Source organism: Crocuta crocuta, unplaced genomic scaffold, assembly GCF_008692635.1.
Source record: "Crocuta crocuta isolate KB4526 unplaced genomic scaffold, BGI_CrCroc_1.0 scaffold67, whole genome shotgun sequence".
Taxonomy (NCBI): domain Eukaryota; kingdom Metazoa; phylum Chordata; class Mammalia; order Carnivora; family Hyaenidae; genus Crocuta; species Crocuta crocuta.
Genome location: NW_027531896.1, coordinates 3,503,103 through 3,529,580, shown reverse-complemented (window position 1 = coordinate 3,529,580; position 26,478 = coordinate 3,503,103). Strand labels below are relative to the sequence as shown.

General features: G+C 44.4%; 1 protein-coding gene across 2 annotated transcripts in view; it reads right to left on the bottom strand.

The window, feature by feature from the left end:
• KCNG3 (potassium voltage-gated channel modifier subfamily G member 3) overlaps positions 1 to 26,478 on the bottom strand; it is a 101,818-nt gene that overhangs the window by 16,814 nt on the left and 58,526 nt on the right. The window contains exon 4 of one of the 2 annotated variants that reach the window (XM_077773468.1): positions 835 to 1,079. The exons of the other annotated variant lie outside the window; for it this stretch is intronic. Within the exon in view, the coding sequence (XP_077629594.1) occupies positions 1,059 to 1,079 (21 nt within the window). The 3' untranslated portion in view covers positions 835 to 1,058. Of the gene's footprint in view, positions 1 to 834; positions 1,080 to 26,478 lie in introns of those variants that run through there. 2 annotated transcript variants of the gene reach the window in all.

Sequence of the window (26,478 nt, the reverse complement as noted above, 5' to 3'; positions counted from 1 at the left end):
TTATGGGTTCAAGCCCTGTGTCAGGCTCTGTGCTGACAGCCCAGAGCCTAGAACCTGCTTTGAATTTTGTGACTCCCTCTCTCCCCCACTCACTTTCTCTCTCCCTCTCAAAAATAAACATAAAAGAAAGAAAGAAAGAAAGAAAGAGAGAGAGAGAGAAAGAAAGACATGGTATCGCATACTATCCCAAACCTCAAGGAACAGTTTTTCCATAACTAAGCACTGTCACGCACATACACACACGCACTCCAAACGTCCTACTAGTTGTCACATACGGTGGAGTGGGAGGGTTGCATTTTTGTTTACTTTGGCAAATCTAAATTTGGATCTAGGGCCTCATTACAAAGGCTGCCTCACAGACCCTGGTCCCTGTCACGCATGTGTCCCTCAGGCAGCAGGCCAGGCAATGGGGAGAGCCGGCCAACCCACCAACACGGGTTAAAGGCCAGGCCTGGGGTCCCCTGCCAGACGTTCCCCGACTGCCCACCATTCTGCTCTTCGACTGAACAATCTGCCTTGCAAAAACAATTGCCATTCAGTGTTCAGAAGATGAGAACCAAGCGCAAAATATTTACCATCCAGAAGTTAAGCTTCAGCACAAAATTGGTTGCCTCCTCAGTGAATTAAATTCAATTAGCTGCCTCCTTATCTCAGCTGTGCGTTGTAATAGTCGGTGACACCCGCCTCTGCCCACATCCACGTAAGGGAGTTTGGGGAGGGGGGTGGGCAACACGGGCACTTGGTGGGGTATGCCGTCGGCAGAATATTTTGCCGCAAGACGATCATCTTCGCAGCAAAGGAATCGTTGGCTTTTCCTCCACATTTATTTCCACTAAGGAGTTTGCTCCCCCTGCCCTCCCCTCATCCACACTCAGCAGTCAGAGAGCAGCAGGAGACCACTCTGCTCTGACAACCTTCTCTGCCACTGACATTATCTCCTAATTATCTTCTCAGCAGCGATGGCCGGGTACCAGTCTTCAACTTGTGCAAAATCATTCTAATACCCGATCTGATTGGGAGGAAACGGAGTCTGTCGTTCATCGAGCTTCTTGGGGCTGTTACCATTTTTCCAAAGGAGCCTAAACAATATTCACAGCAACCGGAAGGGAGAAAACACACACGTTACTTCAATCGACAATTACTCAGAACACGGGGACATGTTTTCAGTCAGATGAATGTTTCTGTACAGGGTAACGCTTATCCTCAGCAGACCTTCCAAGCACCAGGGCCATTAAGTTAATGGCCTGAAACAGAGCCCAAAGACCCGTGTTTCTTCTCCGACACTCGCCCTGGGTGGTGGGATGCACTGCAGTCTTCAAAATAAGAATTTTTTTTTTTTTTAGAACAGATGACTTTTTTCCAACAGCCTTGAGGGACACAGCTGCATAGTCCATGGTAAGCTTTGCAAGGGAGAAGCCAGTTTGGCCTGGAAATCAGGTGGCTGCATTTAAAGGTTAACGTTAACAGGTTTGTCCTTAGAGAAACCAAGGCTGGAAGTTCCCTGCCCCCTCCAATCCCTCCCAGACCTTAAGCCCCTTCTCTGGCCTCTAGTCACCTCTTGGTGACTTACGCCAGTGTCTGGTGACCTAAGCTCGTTTCTTTCCCCCCACCCAGTGAGGGGCTGATTGGTCAGATAAATGGAGCCTAAAACCACTGAGCTTTGGGTAACTTCCTCTTGGTTTCATAAACCCAGAATCCTGGCCAGCTACGCTGGTGGTTCAAGGGGAACCAGCGAAGGGCCATGGATGGAAACGCCACCCAAAGTGTTTGCAGGTCTGACACCTTGGGTAAGGACCCTCACAGAGTTCCACGGTGGGTCAATCAATCACCCTCCTAAACCCTTCCTCCTCAGGGACTCTCAGGGGACAGTCTCGGGGAAGTGCAAAGGCCTGAGAGTTTGCAAGGCATGCCACAATGTTGCTTGCTTCTTGAAAATCTGGTCAACAGCTTTTAGACCCCCAGACCAGAGCAGCCGTGAGGGTTTGCTCTAACTGGGAGCTGGAGCGGGAGCTCAGGTTCGACTCTGAACCTCCTGTTTAATTATCTAAAAACCACCTACTGGTTTAATAACAACAACCGGGCCATTTTCTTTCATTTTGCAAAAATAAAGTTATTAGAGTAACCTCCCAAGCCATCAGATTACTGGTCCTCAAGCCTCAGAATTGCTCAGGTAAAAGGGATTGTCTAAATTTAAAAGAGCGGCGTTAATGATTCGATGACCGGCTTTTATGACAGAAAATGTTGGAAGAGTGTGTTGCAAAGCCCAAGCTGAAATGCTGGCTTCTTTTCCAAAAATACAGCAGCTGGTGCTTCTCTGAGCCTCCTTTCCTCTATCCTGCCCACCTGCCTCCCCCCAGCTCTGTGGGGTGCCATCCTTTCCAGTCTCTGGAATGTGGTCATCAACAAGGCCACCCCCTGCCACTCCAGGAAGCTGGGACACATGGGTCATCAACTGGGCTGCCAGTTGATGTTTATAACTTTGGGCCTCTGCTATTTCTTGAAAATAATTGGGGGAACAAATGCCTCCTCAGTGCTAGTCTTTCCTTATTCAGTCCTCAAATCAAGTCAACAAAGATTTGTTGGCCAGTTATTAAGTGTTATACAGTGGAGGAGAGAAAAATGTAATCCTGGTGAAGAAGTATTAATCATTACCGAGGATCTGCAAGGCACTGAGGTGGTCCTGGAGAATGCCGGAAGGAACAGGGCAGCCTTTGGGATGCTGAGCAAAGACCAGTCCTCACTCTTGAGGAACACAGAGCCCTAGAGACCAGTGGAAGGGGCTAGTCAACCCACTGTGACACGACGCTGGCCAAGCCAGGTGATGGCCAAGTGCTCCAAGGCAGCAGAAGGGAGCCCTTCCCAAAGCAAGGACAGGGGAAGGCTTCCTGGAGCCTGAGCCAGACTGAGATACACAGGATAGAGTACAGGAAGGTTTCAAGGAAAGCCAGCAGGGGTGTGCCGGGGAGTAGAGAGATGGGCTGTGACTGCAAGACAGGCCACTAGGGGGGCGTGGAGGCCATGCTGAAGAAATTGAGTCTGAGTCTGCACATCTGGCCATGTTGGGCAGCCACGGAGAGTTTTAGAAGGGAGGGCCTCTGTCTGATAGTCTTGCTCCCTCTGAATGAGGCTTCCCCCTCCTCCTGCTGAGGACTTCTCACCTTCCAAGCATAAGGAGTAAAGCAGGAAGAGGGCTACCACCTGGCCACCAGCTCTCTCCTCACCCCACCAGCGACAGTGCGAGGGAAGTGAGCGCTGGGGGCTCTGATGTCTGGGTCAGTCCCAACTCTGATCACACTGTTCTGCTGTGTGATAGCAGGTCAGCCCCGCCTCTGTCTGAATTTCACTCAGGGGTGTAAGATGATCTCTGAGGTCCTGAACCACCCCAAAGGCACCTTCATGATTTAGGGACAGCGCATTTGGAGACAGGGACATGGCTCTGGTCTGCAGCTCCGCCTCTCCAATATCCACCCCCACCCGCATTGGGGGGAAGGTCAAGGGGGAAAGACCAGAACCATCCCTTTCACCAGTGGCTCACACACCTTTGCACCAAAACACACCAATTTGCATATATATAGTCAGCTTTGGGGCTCGGCAGCTGGTAGTGCTGGCAGCAGGAACCAATAAACCTGAAGCCACAAACGGGAATGACCACTGTTACCAACACATGCTGGGTGCTTTACATAATGTCTCCCGTAAACCTTAAAACAATTTGTGTGCTAGGTATTTTGTAGATGAGAAATCTGAGGCTAACCCCCAAGTGGCGGAGCAGCTCTCTCCCCCCATCCCACACACTGCTCCCAGATTCAGCCTTCCAAAAACAGTTTTGCCTTTGTTCCGTGTCTTGTGTATGAACTTCCTTCCGGGACCTACCCACCAATCAGGAAACAGAATCCAAACTTCTTAGCATGGCGCTCCAAGACCTATTATATGTTTCCAGCCTTATCTTTACTCCCCAAACTTTGAACAGCCTGTCATTCTAAGACTGTGCCCTGTGTGTTCTCACATCTGGTGTTGGCTCACCTTGCCCCTCCATCTATGATATCCCTGTGCCCATCTGTCCTATCAGAACACCCCACACACACCTGTAGGCATCAATCAGCTCAGTGCGCTCTCTTTGGAAGCTTCAGCCTCTCCACCCAGCTTTGTGTTTTTCCTGCACCAGATCCTCCCTTCAGACACTCAGCATTTTGAGCCAGACAAGTTTGTGTTGTACAGAACACTTCCCAAGACTGAAGGATGTTCAGTATCCCTGGACCTACCCAAGTGCCTGAGATGATCTCCAGCGAGTATGACAGTTAAAATAATGTCCATCACATTTCCAACCACCATCCAGGATTGAAACCTGACTGCCCTGGCTAACGATGTGTTTACATGTCTATCTCCCCAGGGGACTACTCATATCTTGAGAGTAGGTATTATTTTTGTGTTCAGCTTTGCATTTCCTATAAGTCTAGTGCAATGCCCTGCACATTTCAAGCACTGATATGTCCACTGAATATACATAGAGGACAGTGGCTTTATTTCCCTACCTTATAAGTAAACTGATTTTTTTAACTTCCATAGTCAAAGAGGGCAGTAGCAATCCCCGTGCCAATACAAACTCTTACTGGTTCTGTCATTTAGTCACCTAAATTTTTATTTAATCCTCTGAACATTAAGAACCTGTGGGGCACCTGGATGGCTCAGTCGGTTAAGCGTCCAACTTTGGCTCAGTTCATGATCTCATGGTTCTTGAGTTCCAGGCCCACATCAGGCTCTGTGCTGACAGCTAGCTCAAAAGCCTGGAGCCTGTTTCAGCTTCTGTATCTCCCTCTCTCTCTGACCCTCCCCTGCTCATGCTTTCTCTCTCTCTCTCTCATCTCAGAAATAAATAAAACATTAAAATTTTTTAAATAAAAATAAATTTAAAAATAGATAAATAAATAAATAAATAAATAAAAAGAACCTAGAAAATAGGGGCGCCTGGGTGGCTCAGCCCATTAAGCGTCGGACTTCAGCTTGGGTCATGATCTACCGGTTCGTGAGTAGAGCCCTGAGTCAGGCTCTCTGCTGTCAATGTGGAGCCTGCTTCAGATCCTCACTCTCCCTCTCTCTGTGCCCCTTCCCCACACTCTCTCTCTCTCAAAAATAAATAAACATTGGGCACCTGGATGGCTCAATCAGTTAGGCTTCCAACTCTTGGTTTCGGCTCAGGTCATGATCTCCCAGCTTTGTGGGTTGGAGCCCTGCATTGGGCTGTGTACTGACAGAAGGGAGCCTGCTTGAGATTCTCTCTCTCTCCTCTCTCTCTGCCCTTCCCTCATTCATGCTATCTCTGTCTCTCTCAAAGTAAACAAACTGTAAAAATAAATACTTTTACAAAAATCTAGAAAATAACACCTATGTCTGCCACTGCTCATTCACTAATACAAAAACTATAAAATCTCTAAGAGAACATAAAGATATTTATCCAAACTCCTACCTGCCGAGGTAGAACATGTACATAAAGAGATCTGAAGCTAGATCCCAACACTGATGGGTCCTGACTTTTCCAGTTTCAGCACTACCTTGCTTCTGGAGACCAGGGTCCAGGCTTCATCTTGCAGCCAGGTAGTCAAGGGTAAGTCAAGGCTGCTTGCTTGAACCTCCATCAAAGCTTGAACAGCCTTTTGAGTTTCTAGAAATAGGTCATGATTGGCACGGAAGTGGAAGAATGTAATGTGTTTCTGTCTCCAATATGAAACTTAAGAGGACCGGAATTTGCCCGGGTGGGACTCTGAGGGACTGAGTCAGCTCTCTCTATTTTTTTTTTTAATGTTTTTTATTTATTTCTAGGAGAGAGAGAGAGAGACAGTGTGAGTAGGGGAGGGTCAGAGAGAGAGAGAGTCACAGACCGAAACAGTCTCCAGGCTCTGAGCTGGCAGTCAGCACATAGCCCGACACAGGGCTCGAACCCACGAACCGCAAGATCATGACCTAAGCGAAAGTCGGATGCTTAACCGACTAAGCCACCCAGGCGCCCCGAGCTCTCTGAATCCTACTTAGGAGATGGCCCAGGACTGCTACAAAAGAGCTGGACCTGCAGGAACTGATAGCAGAGATGAGCACTGGTCTTGGAGTCAAAAGGCCCAGGTCCTGGTTCTGGCTGCACCTCCACTAGGCATGTGACCTTGTCAAGTCAGGTAACCTCCCCAAACTTCACCCATGGGGTGTGATACTACCTGCTTGCTTACTTCTATGATAGTCAAATGAGTTAATATACACAGATATGTGTTTTATTTATTTATTTTTAAAGGTTTATTTATTTTTGAGAGAGAGTATGTGAGCAGAGGAGGGGCAGAGAGAGCGAGGGGGACAGAGGATCCGAAACGGGATCTGTGCTGACAGCAGCAAGCCCGATGCAGGGCTCAAACTCATGAACTGTGAGATCATGACCTGAGCTGGAGTCGGACATTCAACTGACTGAACCACCTAGGCACCCCTTTATTTAAGATTTTATTTTTAGGTAATCTCTACACGCAACACAGGACTCCAAGTCACAACCCCGAGATCAAGAGTAGGGAAGAGCCTGACTGCAGGTTGACTCCATGAGGAAATGATCGCAAAGACTATTCCTGAAGGAGACCCGGGGAATTATGTTTCCTTCTATTTTAGGTAAAGTGAAACCCTTAAAACACAATTTTCACATTCTTCATCCTCCAAATAATAAAGCAATTCGTATTCACTACAGAAAAGCAGAGAGCAAAACCAAGAAAACCTAAAATATCCACTGTCATAGTCAGCTCAGGCTGCCATAACATAATACCACAGACTGGGTGCCATAAACAACAGACATTTACTTTCTCACAGTTCTGGGGGCTGTGATCAGGGTGCCAGTGTGCTCAGGTTCGGATGAGAGTTTTCTTCTTGTCTTGCAGACAGTTTCCTTCTAGCTCTGTGCTCACCTGATGCACATGCAAGTGCCCAGAGAGAGACATCTCTCTTTTTCTTATAAGGCCTAATTCTATAGGTAGAAATAGGACCCTTTCCCTTGTAATGTCATTTAACTCTAATTGCCTCCAGAAAGGCCCTCTGTCTCCAAATACAGTCAGTCGCGTTGGAGTTTAGAACTTCAACATATGAATTAAAGGGGACACAATTCAGTCCATAGCACCCACAATCTCACTTGCCCTGAGAAAACCACTCTTTATCCTTCAGTGTATCTCCTACTATCCTCGTATGCTCATAGATTGAGAGAGAGAGAGAGAGAAACATGATACCATGCAGACTAGTTTGTGGCTGGCTACTTTCACTCAACAATATATGGTGACAATCTTTCCACATCATCAAATTTACTTCTCCTACCATCGATTTTAGTAACTCCGCATACTCCTTGGCATGGCCACATCATTGTCCCTATGGTCCCAATTTAGTCTTTTAGTTTGCAGCCAACTTTCCCCATTATGGAGAGTGCTGGGATGAACAGCCTTGACTATTTCCTTAGGACAGATTACTGGGAATGAAGGTCTATGACAACGGGCCTGGGCACTTCTAAAGCCTTTTTTTAATTAAAAAAATTTACTTATATATTTTGAGAAAGACAGGGAGAGCACGAGTGGAGAAAGGGCGGGGCGGGGTGGGGGGAGAGAGAGAATCTCAAGCAGGCTTCCAGCTGCCAGCGCAGAGCCTGACGCGAGGCTCGAACTCACGAAACCATGAAATCATGACCTGAGCTGAAACCAAGAGTTGGACGCTCAAGCAACTGAGCCACCCAGGTGCCCCTCTAAAGCCTTTGGTGAGCAGCGTCAGAACACCTGCATTCATTTATACTCCCACAAGTAGCAAATGAAAATGTAGCCTCACTTCTTTTGACATAAACTTTTGATTTTGGAATAAATTTCTATCTACAGAAAAGTTGCAATGATAGTACAGAGAACAGAGTTCCTAGATGCCCATTACCCAGTTTTTCCTAGGACTACCTAACATATTACCAAACCAGGGTGCATCTGTCAAATCTAAGAAAGTAATGCTGGTACATTACTATTCAATCAACTGCAGACTTAGTTCTCACTTTCACCAGCTTTTCTGCTAAAGTCTTCTTATTATCCCAGGATTTCACTCAGGACATCACATGGTGGGGTTCTGCTTGTTTGTTATACTCCATTGTGTTTTGGGTGGCATCATGCAGCATTTACAATAGCCAAATTATGGAAGCAGCCCAAGTGTCCATCGACAGATGAATAGATAAAGAAGATGTGGTATATATATACTTTTTAACTTACTTTTTATCACCCACAGGAAAATCCCTAGTGTTTTGGGGGCTTGCTGTCTCTAATGCTAACTAGTAGTTATTGTTCATTGCTTTGGGGTATGTCTTGTTCCAGCTTATGCTTGTTCCATCAGCAAAGCTACTGCCATACAAGGCAGTGAGGGTGATTTAGAGAAATTGACCATTAAGGTTTATCTCCCCAAACTCTGTAAAATGCCAAGGGGAAGGCTCTTTATGTGGGAAAGGTCATGCATGTGTTCCCACAGGGTCTCTCATGTCACCGTTAGGCAGGAATCATAAACAACAGCATCACAATTGGATTTTGCTCTATATTTGGAAAATTTGGCTCTTCATTATGAGGCGAGCTGATGCTATCTTATTTAGTTCATTCTTTTGCTCATCTCCTGTAATCGTTAAATTATAGAGCCATATTTCTAAAGCTCTAGGGCAGGGGGAACGGATTAGGAATAAAATCTTTTAAGCTCCTGTAGAAAAGCTCTGGATTCGTTTTGGAATGGTGGGTGCAGAGCCTGGGGAATGATCTATTCTGAGCCGATCTAGGTGAAAGATTTGCTTCATTTTCCAGGGCTCTATGATGTTCTCTCTTTAATGCAGAACAAGGATGGCACCTTTACTATTCTGTTCCTGGATGTATCCCTGATGGCTCCATGACCCTATCCCCAGGGGTAAAAGTGAATGAAGGAACCAGAAGTCATGAAATGTAGGAATGATCAGAAGGGAGAAAATGAAAGCTGAGAAGAAAAGGCTGCTGGGTTGTTTATCAAACTCCCCTGAATAAGGCCATTTTGATCCTGTGGAGCAGCTCTGTGTCTTTCTCAGAACTGTCTATTTGAAAGTCTTTGTTCTTTCCTTAGAGAGACTGTTTCTCTTAAGTGATTCAAAAACTTAACAAATATTGGGGCGCCTGGGTGGCTGAGATGGTTAAGTGTCCGACTTCCGCTCAGGTCATGATCTCACAGTTGGTGGGTTCGAGCCCCGCGTCGGGCTCTGTGCTGACAGCTAGCTCAGAGCCTAAAGCCTGCTTCGGATTCTGTGTCTCCCTCTCTCTCTGACCGTCCCCTGCTCATGAGCTCTCTCTCTTTCTCTCCTTCTCTCTCTCAGAAATAAATAAAAAGCATTTAAAATTTTTTTTAAAAATTTAACAAATATTTAGTGAGCTGTTAGAACAATCCTCAGACCGGCATTCATAGGACTTATCTCCCAAGCTCCAAATCTATCTGAAGCCGTGATTGCTTCGCTTATCATTGCTTGCTTTCATTTCCTCTCATTTTCTCTAAGAGTCCAATTAGGACACTTTCAGCAAGTGACGGTGGGGACAACTATTTGTTTCTTCAGGCAGTCTAGCTTTGGCTTAGGCTTTTTCCCCCAGGCCATCACCACCACCCCTGTTCAGAGGGGAATGGCTATGGTACCAAGCTTGTGGCTCTCCTGGGGAATCTTCTAGAAGGACTCTACTGGTGAGAGCTGCTACAACTGTTTCCTCCCAGGCAGCTCTGTCAGGGGCTGTGGCTCTGCAAGCCAGATGTGCATTACAAATGCAGGACCCACATGCTTCATTATATTGTGTGTCTTCATTAAGAATGCGAGGGAAGAATCGGAGCAGAAGTATATCTCTAAGATGGTGCCATTGATCCCACAGCCTCCTCATGAAGCCCGCCAAGGAGACCACCCTTCTCATCTCTCCTTACTACTGTGACCAGGAGGCAAGCTCCTGAGAGCTGCCTCAGGACCAAGGGCAAACTGACTCACAGCCCCCACAAATCACAGCTAACTAGCACAAGCTCAAATTCTGCCTCACGCACCTTCTAGTGTGCAAAGGTGTCCTTGTTTAAAATCAGCTTGGGGACCAAGGACTGGAATTGATGTCCCTAGGTATTGCAAGTCGCGGAGAGATTAGGCAATAAAAGGAACAGCCAAATTTCTTTCTATAGCTTCCTGAGAAGGCTGCACCTCCGGGCCTTCTCATTAATCAAAGGAATTAATGTCCAGCATATACTCATCTCTCTTATCTAGCTAGCTAGCTAGCTTGCTAGCTATCTACCTAGAGAGAACGTGATCAAGAGAGAAGCAGAGGGGGAAAGAGAGAGAGCAAGAGTGAGAGTGAGAGAGAGAATCTTAAGCAGGCTCCACTCCCAGCTCAGAGCAAAACGTGAGGCTCCATCTCACAACCCTGGGATCAAGTCCTGAGCCGAAATCAAGAGTTGGATGTTTACCTGACTGAACTACCCAGGCACCCTCATCTCCCTTTTTAACACTTTATGTCTCTTGTCTTGATTAATTTGGTCAATAAAGATGGTTTCATGGTGCCAAGCGCTCTTATTAGTATCTTAAAATTTGGCCTCTAATTTTACCTACCAGGGATATAGCAGAATCTAGGGGGATCTCTTTATTCATAATGAGCGAGCATCTGAAATTGGCTAAAGAATGCTTTCATCAGTTCAAATGAAGTCAAGATGTACAAAAGCCCCCACCTGGGAATCTGTCCTGAGGAAATGGTTCAAAATGTTGGAAATGTGTTTGGGGAAAGGGGCTTTGTCTGCCATTGGCTCTTTGTCCGTGCTGCTGCCCACACCTACCTGCCCTGTGACGTCACTGGGTCCTTCCTGCGCTCTCTGCTTCTCAGGCCTTCGCACCACAGCCGCTCACAACCTGTAACTCTGAAATCCCCTTCAATACCTTCAGTGTCAGGGGACAGGTCACACGGGGGTCCAGGGGTGGGCGGGGGTGTGCTTACTGCCTGGTATGTTATAAATCATTTGCCAGGAATTCTGAAAAGTCACCAATTCTGCGTGACTGTGGTGGGTGGCAGATTCCGGGGTGACACTGCACAACTGTGTTAGTGAGGATGGGGTTGGGCCATGCTTAGGTAACAGAGCAAAGTGCTTACAAGCCCAAACTGCCTAGTTTACTAGCGTTTCTTAGCTCTGTGGTTTCAGGCAAGTTAGTTAATCTCTTTGTGCTTCATCACTCATGTGTCAAACAGGGACAGTAATAGTACTGACTTTATAAGGTTGGTATACAAATTAAATTAGTATATAAGCCAAGCACTTAGACCAGTAACTTGGCATGTGATTAAGTGAAACAATCGGCAATTGGCAGGGATTCCAATCAACCTAGGATCATTAGAGGAAAGCCTCTCCTGGGAAAGAGATCAAAACCAACAGAAACTACATGGAATGAACAAAACTTAAAAACAACAACAACAACAAAAAAAACATGGCATAAAGGAACAAGGTCAATGACATCATGAATAAACAATCAGACAAACCAAGGATGTGGAACATCCTTGGTCACAACTGGCCAAGTCTCTATGTCAGTTTGATGACAAAAAGGGCTATGAGGGGGAACCCGCTTCAAATAAAAAAGACATAACCAAATGCAGTCTGTGGTATTTGATTGGATCCTGGTTTCAAAAAAACAAAACAAAACTATATAAAAGATATTTTAGAACAACCAGTGAAATTTGAATAAATACCAGGTGTTAGAAACTAGGGTCCTTCCTTATTCCAGGTGGCCGGGAAGATGGCGGACATTCAGACTGAGCGTTACCTACCAAAAGCAGCCAACCATCTTTCAAAATAAGAAGAGGGTCCTTGGAGAAACTGGCAGGAGAAGCTCCTGCAGCACTACAGAAACATCAGCCTGGGCTTCAAGATGCCCAAGGAGGCCATTGAGAGCACCTAATATTGACAAGAAATGCCCCTTTACAAAGTCACAAAGGCCACTTGCACCAAGAAACAATTCCAGAAGTTCTTCTGAGATTAGATGTCTGGCCACACCCCCAAAGGAAATAAAGTTATTTTCCCAGTCAAAAAAAAAAAAAAGAAAAGATGGGGCGCCTGGGTGGCTTGGTCGGTTAAGCGGCCGACTTTCGCTTGGGTCATGGTCTCGCGGTTCGTGGGTTCGGGCCCCGCGTCGGGCTCTGCGCTGGCTGTCGGCTCGGAGCCTGGAGCCTGTTTCAGATTCTGTGTCTCCCTCTCTCTCTGACCCTCCCCTACTCACACTCTCTATCTCTCAGAAATAGATAAAACATTAAAAAAAATATTTAAAAAAAAAAAAGAAAGAAAAGAAAAGAAAAAGAAAGAAAGAAAACAGAAAAAGAAACTAGGAAATTAGTCTACTTAAAAAAAAGTATTGTTTATTACTGAAAAGTGTGTGTAATGATGTTTATTTAGCAGTGTCCTTACTTGTTGGATTGTATCCAGAAGGATTTAGATGTGAAGCATCATAATGTCTTCAATTTTCTTTAAAGTAACTCAGGAAAATTATACATAGATGAATCAAATATGGCCAAATGTTAGCAATTTTTTAATCTAGATGAGGGAAGGTATCAGGTTTTCACTCTCCTATTCCTTCTCCTTTCCGGCTTGAAGTTTTCATAATAAATAATAAAACAAACCAAGCAAAAAAAAAGAAAAAAAAAAAAACAATCAAGGAATGATAAAATAAACTGTGATATAAACTCTTCAAATTGTTTCAGAAAGAAGCTAGGCAAGGAGGTGGGGAGATGAGTGGGTCCCTGCAGGCATTTCTATCTGGGTCCACAGGAGGTGAGTGGGAGCTGGGGAAGAACCAATTTGAGACCCCTCAGGAAGCTGAAACTCTAATCATGGAGAACCCATGCCAAGGCTTCAAGTTCAGGGTAGGGGAGACTCAGGCTGTGTGTCCATAATTCACGATGTGGCAGAGAGAAATCAGAGCAGGAATAGAGGAGGGGGTCAGAGGCAAACTTTGAAAAGTGATGGACAGGTGAAGTTAGGCATATTCTGTATCAAATAAATATTATATTTACACAGGTCATTCATTGTGGCTTTACTTATTTTTCAAGTAGGCTTCATGTCCAATGTGGAGCCCAAAGAGGGGCTTGAACTCATGACCCTGAGATCAAGACCTGAGCTGAGATCAAGAGTCAGATGCGTGGGGCACCTGGGTGGCTCAGTCAGTTCAGTGAGTGTCTGGCTTCAGCTCAGGTCATGATCTCATGGTTCGGGGGTTGGAACCCCATGTCAGGCTCTGTGCTGACAGCTAAGAGCCTGGAGCCTGCTTCGGATTCAGTGTCTCCCTTTTTCTCTGCCTCTCCCCTGCTCACACTGTCTCTCTCAAAAATAAAATAAGCATTACAAAAATTAAAAAAAAAAAAAGTCAGATGCTTAACTGATTGAGCCACCCAGGCATCCATTTCAATTTCATGAAATTGAAAAGAACTTAAATGTCCATTGTTTAAAAAACTGATTGAACTAAAATACAGCCAAGCATTGCCATAAAAAGCAATAAGGAAAAACTCTTAAGGAAGGGAAAATATTAATTATATAAGCACTGGAGGGCGTCTGGGTGGCTCAGTTAGTTAAGCATCTGACTTCGGTCAGGACATTATACCATGGCCTGTGGGTTCGAGTCCAATTATCAGGCTCTATGCTGGCAGCTCAGAGCCTGAAGCCTGCTTCAATTCTGTGCCTCCCTCTCTCTCTGCCCCTCCCCTGCTCATGCTCTGGCTTTCTCTCTCTCTAAACATTAAAAAAAAAAAAAATTTTTTTTTTAAAGCACTAGAAAGCAAATCATCGACAAATAAAATGGTTAGAAGCAGGCAATGGGGTAGGGGAGGAAAGGGGTCGGCACTTACTTATACACCGATTATATAGTTTCAGCTTTGGAATCATGGTTTTCATAACCAAATAAAATTAATAGTAAGGAAAAAAACCCTAGGTTTACAAAGACTGCAATAATGTGAGAAAGTCTTGTGATAACCAGGTATAGATATGACACCCAACATCTTCTGTTCCACATGCTTACAACAGTGTGAATAGCCCTCGCCATGACTACAAGGACATGGGATACAGTTACGTGGTTGCTCTGCTTCAACTTGTTTGTTTCTCAAAACTCTCATGCACCTGAGCTCATTTAATGATGAAAAAAAAAGAGAGAGAGAATCGACTTTTAAGAAGCCGCGGCTGGCCATGCTCTGTATTAGAAAAGCTTGCATTTGTAAGCCCCTACACTCACACACATTCATTCTGTCATGTAATTCTCATGACAGCTCCAGCAGGCAGATGTGTCTTTAAAATCGAGGCAAGGTAACAACGCTTTGGAGTTGGACTCTGAGAGCAAGGCTTTCTGCCACAGCTGCCTCCATCATGCCGGCAGAAGGCCCTCATTTTGCTCAGGCCAGAGGTGAGGAGGCAGTCCCCACAGGAAAAGCCCTGGTAATCAGGATCTGGTTCTAACACCCAGGACAATCCGAAGTCCTACCATGAGTTTTTGAGACACACGACATCATGAAAGACTCAGAATGGCTTTGATAATGATTATAACTTTCCAAATTAAATTTTAAAAAAATCCTCTAACAGAGGCCAATCCTTTAGGGACCTAAAAAAACACAGGAAGAGTCCAAAAAATGTAGCAGCTGCTTCCAAAGGAAACCCCATTACAGTTTAAAGCTCTGGGTATTTTTGACACATGTAACCTGATTATTAATTCTGAAATGGCCTTGGAAGAATACAATTTGTAAAAAGGAGGTTTATCCCTTCTTCCCTGCAAGTGAGGGGATCCACAAGATGCCAACGTGCTACAGACAGGCACACAAAGATGGGAGATGGAGAGGGAAAGCTTCCCATGTATCCTGGGGCAGGACAGAGGGCTCATTCTGGGGACTCAGGGCAGGAGTCCTGCTTGCACCAGGATCTCAGAGCTCCCAGGAGAAATGGGAAAGGAATTTCTGACACATGGCGCCATGAACGATACTCCTCAAAGAAGAGAGAACAATACTCCTCCTGACCTCTGGGAGCAGGATAGGAAATGCCTCATCTTCAGTGTCTTTTCAATGTTCGTTGCCCTAGAAGGTTCATCTTTTTGACTCGCCTGTTCATATCCTTTGCAAATAAAAAAAAAATTCTGGGTTGACTCTTTTTCATTTGTAGAAGTTCTCTATTCTAGTTCTCTGTGTCACAGGATGTTAAAACAGGGCTCTTCCTGCTTCAATTCTAATCTTCACTCAGAGCTACTGATATGTTCTATACCAAATACCAAAGTGGGCATGTGGCTTGCTCTCCATATGCAGAATTTACAAAGGAAATTTCAGAAAACTAGAGTCCTTAGCCAAATCAAGAATAACAGGGCAACCCAGCAATTGCACTACTAGGTATTTATCCAAGGGATACAGGTGTGCTGTTTTGAAGGGGCAAATGCACCCCAAGTTTATAGCAGCACTCTCAACAAATAGCCAAAGTATGGAAAGAGCCCAAATGTTCATCGATGGATAAATGGATAAAGAAAAGATGTGGTATATATATACAATGGAGTATTACTCGGCAATCAAAAAGAATGAAATCTTACCATTTGCAACCACATGGATGGAATTAGAGGGTATCATGCTAAGTGAAATTAGTCAGAGAAACACAAATACCATATGACTTCACTCATATGAGGAGTTTTAAGATACAAAACAGATGAACATAAGGGAAGGGAAGCAAAAATAATATAAAAACAGAGAGGGGAACAAAAACATAAGAGACTTAAATATGGAGAACAGAGNCGATTATATAGTTTCAGCTTTGGAATCATGGTTTTCATAACCAAATAAAATTAATAGTAAGGAAAAAAACCCTAGGTTTACAAAGACTGCAATAATGTGAGAAAGTCTTGTGATAACCAGGTATAGATATGACACCCAACATCTTCTGTTCCACATGCTTACAACAGTGTGAATAGCCCTCGCCATGACTACAAGGACATGGGATACAGTTACGTGGTTGCTCTGCTTCAACTTGTTTGTTTCTCAAAACTCTCATGCACCTGAGCTCATTTAATGATGAAAAAAAAAGAGAGAGAGAATCGACTTTTAAGAAGCCGCGGCTGGCCATGCTCTGTATTAGAAAAGCTTGCATTTGTAAGCCCCTACACTCACACACATTCATTCTGTCATGTAATTCTCATGACAGCTCCAGCAGGCAGATGTGTCTTTAAAATCGAGGCAAGGTAACAACGCTTTGGAGTTGGACTCTGAGAGCAAGGCTTTCTGCCACAGCTGCCTCCATCATGCCGGCAGAAGGCCCTCATTTTGCTCAGGCCAGAGGTGAGGAGGCAGTCCCCACAGGAAAAGCCCTGGTAATCAGGATCTGGTTCTAACACCCAGGACAATCCGAAGTCCTACCATGAGTTTTTGAGACACACGACATTATGAAAGACTCAGAATGGCTTTGATAATGATTATAACTTTCCAAATTAAATTTTAAAAAAATCCTCTAACAGAGGCCAATCCTTTAGGGACCTAAAAAAACACAGGAAGAGTCCAAAAAATGTAGCAGCTGCTTCCAAAGGAAACCCCATTACAGTTTAAAGCTCTGGGTATTTTTGACACATGTAACCTGATTATTAATTCTGAAATGGCCTTGGAAGAATACAATTTGTAAAAAGGAGGTTTATCCCTTCTTCCCTGCAAGTGAGGGGATCCACAAGATGCCAACGTGCTACAGACAGGCACACAAAGATGGGAGATGGAGAGGGAAAGCTTCCCATGTATCCTGGGGCAGGACAGAGGGCTCATTCTGGGGACTCAGGGCAGGAGTCCTGCTTGCACCAGGATCTCAGAGCTCCCAGGAGAAATGGGAAAGGAATTTCTGACACATGGCGCCATGAACGATACTCCTCAAAGAAGAGAGAACAATACTCCTCCTGACCTCTGGGAGCAGGATAGGAAATGCCTCATCTTCAGTGTCTTTTCAATGTTCGTTGCCCTAGAAGGTTCATCTTTTTGACTCGCCTGTTCATATCCTTTGCAAATAAAAAAAAAATTCTGGGTTGACTCTTTTTCATTTGTAGAAGTTCTCTATTCTAGTTCTCTGTGTCACAGGATGTTAAAACAGGGCTCTTCCTGCTTCAATTCTAATCTTCACTCAGAGCTACTGATATGTTCTATACCAAATACCAAAGTGGGCATGTGGCTTGCTCTCCATATGCAGAATTTACAAAGGAAATTTCAGAAAACTAGAGTCCTTAGCCAAATCAAGAATAACAGGGCAACCCAGCAATTGCACTACTAGGTATTTATCCAAGGGATACAGGTGTGCTGTTTTGAAGGGGCAAATGCACCCCAAGTTTATAGCAGCACTCTCAACAAATAGCCAAAGTATGGAAAGAGCCCAAATGTTCATCGATGGATAAATGGATAAAGAAAAGATGTGGTATATATATACAATGGAGTATTACTCGGCAATCAAAAAGAATGAAATCTTACCATTTGCAACCACATGGATGGAATTAGAGGGTATCATGCTAAGTGAAATTAGTCAGAGAAACACAAATACCATATGACTTCACTCATATGAGGAGTTTTAAGATACAAAACAGATGAACATAAGGGAAGGGAAGCAAAAATAATATAAAAACAGAGAGGGGAACAAAAACATAAGAGACTTAAATATGGAGAACAGAGGGTTACTGGAGGGGTTGTGGGGGGGGATGGGCTAAATGGGTAAGGGGCATTAAGGAATCTACTCTTGAAATCATTGTCATAAACTATTTGTAAAAAAAAAAAAGGAAACCAACTTGACAATAAACTATTTGTAAAAAAAAAAGAAATTATTGTTGCACTCTCTGCTAACTAACTTGGATGTAAAAAAGAGGGATAATAGGGACACCTGGGGGGCTCAGTTGATTAAGCATCCAACTCTTGATTCTGGCTCAGGTCTTGATCTCACCGTTTGTGAGTTCAAGGCCCACATTGGGCTCTGTGCTGAGTGCAGAGCCCGCTTAGGACTCTCTGCTCTCTCTGTCTCTCNGCCTGTGACTCCCTCTCTCTCTGACCCTCCCCTGCTCACGCTGTCTCTCTCTCTCTCTCCTAAAAATAAATAAAACATTAAAAAAAAAAAAATTTTTAAAAAATTAAAAAAAACAAACAAACAGAAGAGTCAGAGTGTGGAGAGAAATTTCAGAAGAGATTTCTTCAGAGACTTTTTGCCCTACAATGAAGAATCCTCGCCCTGCCAATCTCAGCAGGAGGTACAGGGTTTTTTCCTACTTTGCCTCAGTCCTAGAGAGAATGGGCATCTCACTATAACACCACTCATGGAGCTCACTGTGTGTGTTCCTATGGTTGGGGGGTCTCTGTGGACAGCGTTTGACTCTTGTCCAGGAAACCCAAAGAGCAGGCATGAGAACGAACTGCTTAGATGGCAGAGACAAGAGACTGCTGCTGCTTTGGCTCCCTATTCTCTGAGTTCCTCAGAAAAAAGGATGCATGAATGTTTCCATGAGTAAAATGAGGGCAGTGTGGAGAGGGCTGGCAATGGTCCTGTCCAATGAGGCTGTGGCCCTGTCCAGTGGGGCTGCTTGAAGAAGCAAAGGGGTGGGGCGCCCGGGTGGCTCAGTTGGCTAAGCGTCTGACTTTGGCTCAGGTCATGATCTCGTGGTTCGTGGGTTCGAGCTCCATATCGGGCTCTGGAGTCAGCTTCGGGCTCTGTTTCCCTCTCTCTCTGCACCTTCCCTGCTGCCACTCTGTTTCTCAAAAATAAATAAACATTTAAAAAATTGTTTTGTTTTTTTTTTTAAAGAAGCAAAGGGGAAGCAGCAAGAAGCTAGAGATGAAGCCCAATCCTAGGGGGCTGGAAGGAGACACACTCACACCAGAACACATCTGTGAGGGTGGACGGATCTGCAGGAAAGAGGACCCTAAGAGAATCTCCTAAGAGGCCACAAAAGTGTCCCCAAGAGGAAAAAAAAATGCTTTAAACTCTGCCAAACCCACAGCTCAAAGCCATGTTATGAGAGAGCCCTGCTTTCTACTCATTAGTCCTTCCTTCCTACCCCTGGGCCATGGTAAGATAAGAACCTAGGCTAGGGCGTGGGGTCTGGAGAGAGCCCAAGACAATGACCTAGCAAAAACACCAACTGCCCCCTTCTTTCTCACTTCAGGCTGCCCACTCAAAGCAGATCTAAGTTGGAGGAAAGAAAGAAATTTTTTACATTAAATCAAGTTCAAAGATTTTTTTTTTTAAAGATTTATTTTTAAGCAATCTCCACACGTCCCTGAGATCAAGATTTGCATGCTCCACCACCTGAGCCAGGTAGGCTCCCCAAGTTCGAAGTTTTAATTAAGAATTTGAATGGATAAAACTTACAAAACGAAAATAGGCTTATGCATTAAAGTGACTCTAAGACTGTTACCTAAAAGTGAATGGAAAAGTCTCAGACTTGCCAGAATTTAATCTAGGAGTAGGAAAAGATTATCACCCTGTTGAATTTTTTTTTACTTTTAAGTTTATTATTTATTTTTGAGAGAGAGAGAGAACAGAGAGAATGAGTGAGGTAGGGGCAGAGAGCGAGGGAGAGAGAGAATCCCAAGCAGGCTCCAGACCGTCAGCACAGAGCCCAATGTGGGGCTCGAACTCACAAACCGTGAAATCATGACCTGAGCCGAAATCAAGAGTTGGATGTTTAACTGAGCCACCCAGGTGCCTCATTAAAGGAAGGTTGAAGCAGCCTTCCTTTATCTCTACCCCTCCCCAGCTCGTACTTGTGCTCTCTCTTTCTCTCTCAAAATAAGTAAAGAAACATAAAAATAAAAAAAGAAAGAAAAAGAAAGTTTGAACCGAAAAAATAAAAAAAGTTGTCTTGGATTATTTTACAAGTCAGTCACTAAAATACATCTATTACAAGTATTTCACTTCACTAAGACTGTTGTCTTTTAATTTGCAGATGGTGACTTTTGTTGGAAAACTTTTTACAGTTTTGGGGGTAGAGCTTACTTAAAAAATAAAAAAATTATAAAAATTTTACATTTAGATGTGAAATTTAGTCACTTTCTTTTTGGTAATTAAAAAAAAAAAACTTTCTTGGGGTACCTGGGTGGTTGATTAGGCATCCAACTCTTGATTTCTGTTCAGGTCATGATCTCACAGTTCATGAATTCGAGCCCTGAGTCTCGCTCTATCAGCTCGGAGCCTGCTTTGGATTCTCTTTCTCCCTCTCTGCCCCTCCCCTGTTCACACATACTCTCTCTCTCTCTCTTTCAAAATAAATAAACTTAAAAAGATAAAAATAGGGGCGCCTGGGTGGCTTAGTCGGTTAAGCGTCCGACTTTCGCTTAGGTCATGATCTCGCGGTTCGTGGGTTCGAGCCCCGCGTCGGGCTCTGTGCTGACTGCCAGCTCAGAGCCTGGAGCCTGTTTCGGTCTGTGACTCCCTCTCTCTCTGACCCTCCCCTGCTCACGCTGTCTCTCTCTCTCTCTCCTAAAAATAAATAAAACATTAAAAAAAAGATAAAAAAAAAAGTAGGGGTGCCTGGGTGGCTCAGTCAGTCAAGCGTCCAGCTCTTAATCTCAGCTCAGATCATGAACTCACGGTTTATGAGTTCCAGCCCCACCTAAGGCTCCATGCTGACAGTGTGGAGACTGCTTGGGATTCTCTCTCTCCCCACCCCCTTACCCCTCCCCTGTGCTCTCTCTCTCTCTCTCAAAATAAATAAATAAACACTAAAAATAATTTTTTTTATTTTGAAAAATTAAAAATACTTTGTCTTTAATAGTTTTCAAGTTTTGTTTTCATGCTCAGATTTTTAATTCATCTGGAATTTGTTTTTGTGTTAAAAAAGGGTCAAATAATGGGGCGTCTGGATGGCTCAGTTGGTTAAGGGTCTGACTGTTGATTTTAGCTCAGGTCATGATCCTGGGGTCATGGGATGGAGCCCGGTGTTGGGTTCTGCACTGCTGGTGGAGCTTGCTTAAGATTCTCTCTCTCCCTCTCCCTCTGCCCCTCCCCTGCTCTCTCTCTCAAAAAAAAAAAAAAAAAGAGTCAAGTAGTTCGCCTTATCAATGAGATATGTATGAAAATGAAGTGTGCCACTTCTGAGTAGGAGTTTTAAGAGCCTGCAAGCTTCCACCATCTTCTCTTTTTCCTGTGACACAAGAATAGCAACATCTCAAGATGAAGGCAGCTTCTTCACCCTGGATCCTGCAATGAGGAAGATATGGCCAGAATCACAGGCAATCTGTGAAAGACATGTAATGTGAGCAAAAAATAAACTTTTCTGCTTGTAAGAAATTAAGATTGCGGGGGGGGGGTTGCTGGTTAGCACTGCATAACTTCGTCCAAGGTGACTGATACAAACTTCAAGCTGTCAAGTGTAAATACTTTTTAAAAATATTTTTATCACATATTTTATATCGTTTCTAAGTGTTTAGAGTAAATGTGAAAATTACATGCCCACTGTGCTTTTCCTTTTTTATCATGGAAAAATATACATAAAACTTGCCATTTTAACCATTTCAAGTATATAATTCAGTGGCATTAAGTACATTCAAAATGATGTACAACCATCACCACTACCCATTTCCAGGAATTTTCACCATTCCAAACAGAAATCCTATACCCATTAAACAGTGATTTCTCCAGGCCTTCCACCAAGCCTCTATCCTGCTTTTTGTCTCTACAAACTTGTATATTCTAGCTACCTCACGTAAGTGGAACTGCACATTATTAGTCCTTTTGTGTCTGACTTACTAACTTAGTATCATGTTTTCAAGGTTGATCCAAGGTTGATCCACATAGGAGCATGAAGGAGAAGCTCATTCCTTTGTAAGGCTGAGTATTAATCCTGTGTGTGTCCGTGTGTGTACGTACATGTGTGTATCCCCAACATTTTGTCTGTCCATTCATCTGTTAATGGACATGAGTTATTTCCACCTTCCTGGCTACTGTTACTGTGCTTTCTTAATTCAATAGTAGTCAAACACATACATGCTATTATGGAAAAAGGGCTAAAATATTACACAAAAAACACTAGCAGTGGATGCCTGCTGGGTTCAATTTATTTATTTAAAAAAAATTTTTAATGTTTATTTATTTGAGAGAGAGAGAGCACAAGTGGGGGAGAGGCAGAGAAAAGGAGACAGAATCCAAAGCAGCCGGTCAGCACAGAGACTGATGTGGGCTTGAACTTATGAACCATGAGACCATGACCTGAGCCAAAGTCAGATGCTCAACCAGCTACACCACCCAAGCACCCCTTTTGGGTTCAATTTAGAATGGAGAAAACTTTTACTCTTCATCCTATGTATTCTTATATTATTTAAATTTGTTATAATTTTTATGCAATTTAAACTAATAAAAAGTTTTAAAAATAAATGTTTCCTTTTGATCAGAAGTGGGACAAATGAGACATAATGAGTCACTGCAAATGTGGTTTTGTTTTTTCTATTTATTTATTTTATTTATTTATTTATTTTTTTAATGTTTTATTTATTTCAGAGAGAGACAGCGTGAGCAGAGGAGTGTCAGAGAGAGGAGGAGACACAGAATCTGAAACAGGCTCCAGGCTCTGAGCTAGCTGTCAGCACAGAGCCCGATGCAGGGCTCGAACCCATGAACCGTGAGATCATGACCTGAGCTGAAGTCGGACCCTCAACCGACTGGGCCACCCAGGCTCCCCTTGTTTTGTTTTTAAATAAGCTCTATACCCAACATGGGGCTTGAACTTACAACCCTGAAGTGAAGAGTCACATGCTCTAACATCTGAACCATGTGTTTTTAAAAATTATTTGTAAAAGGGGCACCTGGGTGGCTCAGTCAGTTGAGTGGCCAGCCTTTCATTTTGGCTCAGGTCTTAATCTCATGGGTCAATGAGTATGAGCCCAGTATCAGGCTCTACGCTCACATCTTAGAGCCTGCTTCAGATCCTCTGTCTCCCTCTCTCTCTCTCTTTCTCTCTCAAAAATAAACATTAAAAAGATAAAAAATCCTTTAAAAAATATTAGTCAAAGCTCAGGGTACATCCACTAGTGGGCCAGCAAGAGAACTTCCATAAATGAAGAACATTAATTCAAAATTAAAATTACCCTGCAGGAAGCTATATATGACTAAATGACACTCTTCCACACATTATGATCACTTTTTTTTCTCCTTTAATTCTCCTATTCTTCTGTATCAGAGTTTATGGGTCAGAATGATTAATGATTATTAGCAATCACAGTCCTTTTTGGACAAAGCTGAAGCTTATTACAGTATCACATTCCCTGAGCCTAAATGTGATTAAGAATACACTTCATTTTGGCTACAGCATTTGCAGTAAAAACGCTACCTTGTGTAACCACCCCTGGTTTTGAACTGAAAAAGCTACCAGGATTCCAGCTCTTCACACTGTGGAACACTGTTCCTGGCAGGCCCAAGGGGACCTCCCCATCGCATCTCCCAGGTGCTTACAATGATGTTCAAACGGCGCTCGTAACATCCTTAGAAGAGGTTACACTCAAGGAAATGGCAACTTGGAATCGAAGATCTGCAAGATGGCCGGTTGGCCTGGAGTGGCACCCAGCTACGTCCACCTTGCATGTGATAGGACCTGAACCTTCTGCCCTCGATGTCACGCTCTGGGCCTGGTGGGACACAGCTGCGGTAGAAGCAGCTACTCACAGAGAGCCAACCCCTGAGCCTGGCTTCCAGGCCAGCACCACTCACGCGAGTGCAGGCTGCCGGTCAGTTGTGACCACCGACTCCCACTCTTCCACGGGGCAGACTGCCTCGGGTAAAGATGCAGGCACCGCAGGGCTAGGTTTAAATTTCAGCCAAAATGTAACTAGAGCTCCCAGTTGCTAAGTTCAATGATTGCTTTTCAGTCTTGGGCTCTCTTGACTGTTGGGAGGCACTCCACGTGGCGGGGCCCTTCACCCTCCCCTCCTCCTCTGGCCTCATTTGCTAGTCTCCTGGAGGTGAACCCAGGTTGCCTCCTCTATTCCCTCCACACTCCGTTTCTAGGATAAGAATTTCTTTCTTATCCTATTCCACACTAGCTTCTGTTTCCGTCTCTGTGCCAAGGATTCCCAAATCCTGACCGCTCAGATGACTCTAGATCAGACCTCTCCCTAGGGCTTCAGGCGCAGTCACTAGCCTGCTGGATATTTCCATTTGGATGCTGCCCAGCCTCCTCGGATTTAATGTCTAAAATGGAACTAACTCCCACCAAAAGCCGCTCACTCTCTTCCTGTCTCTTGTCTTTGCTACTGGATCCTCTCTTATCTCACTTCTATCTGGGTAATGACTACAGATTTCCTATTTGGTCCCATTTCACCCTTGACTTAGCTGCAAGAATGACCCTCCTTGGTGTGTCTGGGTGGCTCAGTCAGTTAAGTATCTGACTTTTTTTTTTTTTAATGTTTTATTTATTTCTGAGAGAGACAGACAGACAGCGTGAGCAGGGAAGGGTCAGAGAGAGAGGGAGACACAGAATCTGAAGCAGGCTCTAGGCTCTGAGCTAGCTGTCAGCACAGAACCTGACTCGGGGCTCTAACCCATGAACCCCGAGATCATGACCTGAGCCAAAGTTGGACGCTTAACCGACTGAGCCACCCAGGCGCCTCAAGTATCTGACTCTTGATTTCGGCTCAGGTCATGATCTCACAGCTGTGGGATCAAGCCCCAGTTGGGCCCCTGAGCTGGGTGTGGGGCCCGCTTAAGATTCTCTCTCCTTCTGCCTTTACCCTTCCCCCACTTGTGCTCACTCACACATGTGCACTCTCTCTCTCTCTCAAAAACAAAACAACAAAAAAACAAACTTGAAAAAGAGTGATCCTCCTTAAAGATGAACCTTGCCATGCCATTATCCTGGTTTATGTCCTTCATTGGCTCCTTCCCTGCAGGGTCAAGTCCATCTCCTTGGCTGGCACATGTGCCCTTGCCTAATCTGGCCTCTGCTCACCCAGCAGCAACCCTCACACACTTCCCTGTGCACTTGCACCCCAAGTGCAATTGCCAGTGTAAGTCACCTTCTCTTGCTGCATGCTGAACCCTGTATATGTTGCAAATCCTTAAGGGCCTGTCTTCCCTTAACTGAATCTCAGAATCACTTCCTCCAGGAAGCCTTTCTTGACTCCTGAGCTGAGTGAGGGGACTGTCTTCTGGGATCCACAGCAGCCATTTCATGAACTTTACCCCTAGTGCCCTTTCATGTTTTATTACTGGTCTCTTTATCCACTGGGAGCTCATCAAGAATAGGAAGCGTGTCTTCCACCTGCATGCCTAGAGCCCACCACAGACAGAAAGGAGGCAGTCAAAGGGTACACATAAAGCCAAGGAGCAACAGTAACTTGTAACACTGATGGGGAAGCATGTAGTTATTTTTTTCTTTTCTGGTTTCCTATGTTTTCTAATATGTATATTATACTGCTTTTATACATTTTTGAAAAATCAGTTAATTTTTAAGATGTGTCCAATCTATCCTACATAGCTCCAATGAAAAGAATTCACTGCCTAAGTAGTCAAGTTCCTTTCCCCTTAGATGCCTCTGGCTCCTCGAGACCCCTGTCTCAAGCACCACAAATTCTTCAGAACTGAGCAGAGTAGAAACACTTACTTCAACACTTTCAGCACACAGAAGGACCACCCACACACACAAAAATTCCTTGGCCTTGAAAAGGTTACAGTGCTCTACTAACTGAGTGCCAAAATCCATTTTTGGCCAAATATTCGTCAGAACCTTGTATTCACAGCCAAACACAAGTGAAGAGGTACATTCACAAACCTACCCGAGTTCTAGNGGTATTCCAGAAATTCTTCCTGTTTTTTTTTTTTTAAACCAAAACATTAATGATCTTCTCAGCCACCAAAAATTTCACCCATGCAACACTGGCTTGTAATTCTTTTAAATATGTGAAAAGTAATCCAACCATACACTGTTCAGTCTGACATTTGCTATTGTTTTTCCCTAAAAGAAAACAAAAACCTGAGTAGTTCCAAAAATAAAACATAAAGAAAAACTCGGTTGAGAAGCAAACCCTGTGGCTTAGAAGCCATCATTCTGATTAACAGCACATAAGTGTTACCTGACAAATGGATTCCTATCTTAAATGCAATTATCACAAATTCCTTGTGGTCCCCACTGTTTTTGTAGCTTGATGCCCAGCTCCTGAAACAATAACTTTTAATAGCAATAAACGAAAACCTCGCCTCAGCACTGGGGCCGACTAGACTGTTTTCCCACCTCAGTCACCAGGGCTCCTGGGGGGTTGGGGGGGTGTGTTGAGCCTGAACTCCACAGCTCTCCAGGAAGGTACCCACTTCTCTGCCCTCAGCAGTCCCTGCATCTACGGCTGGAGGGGTGCGTTCCACAATTAAGCGCATTGCCAGGGCCTGCTGAGACAATCAGGACAAGCAGGGCCTCTGCTCTCAGGAAATCCCTGCCTGAGCCATCCTCCGCTGAAGGACTGTGCCATGCTGGCGGCAGCATCTGAGCTTCTGGCAGTGGGGCTG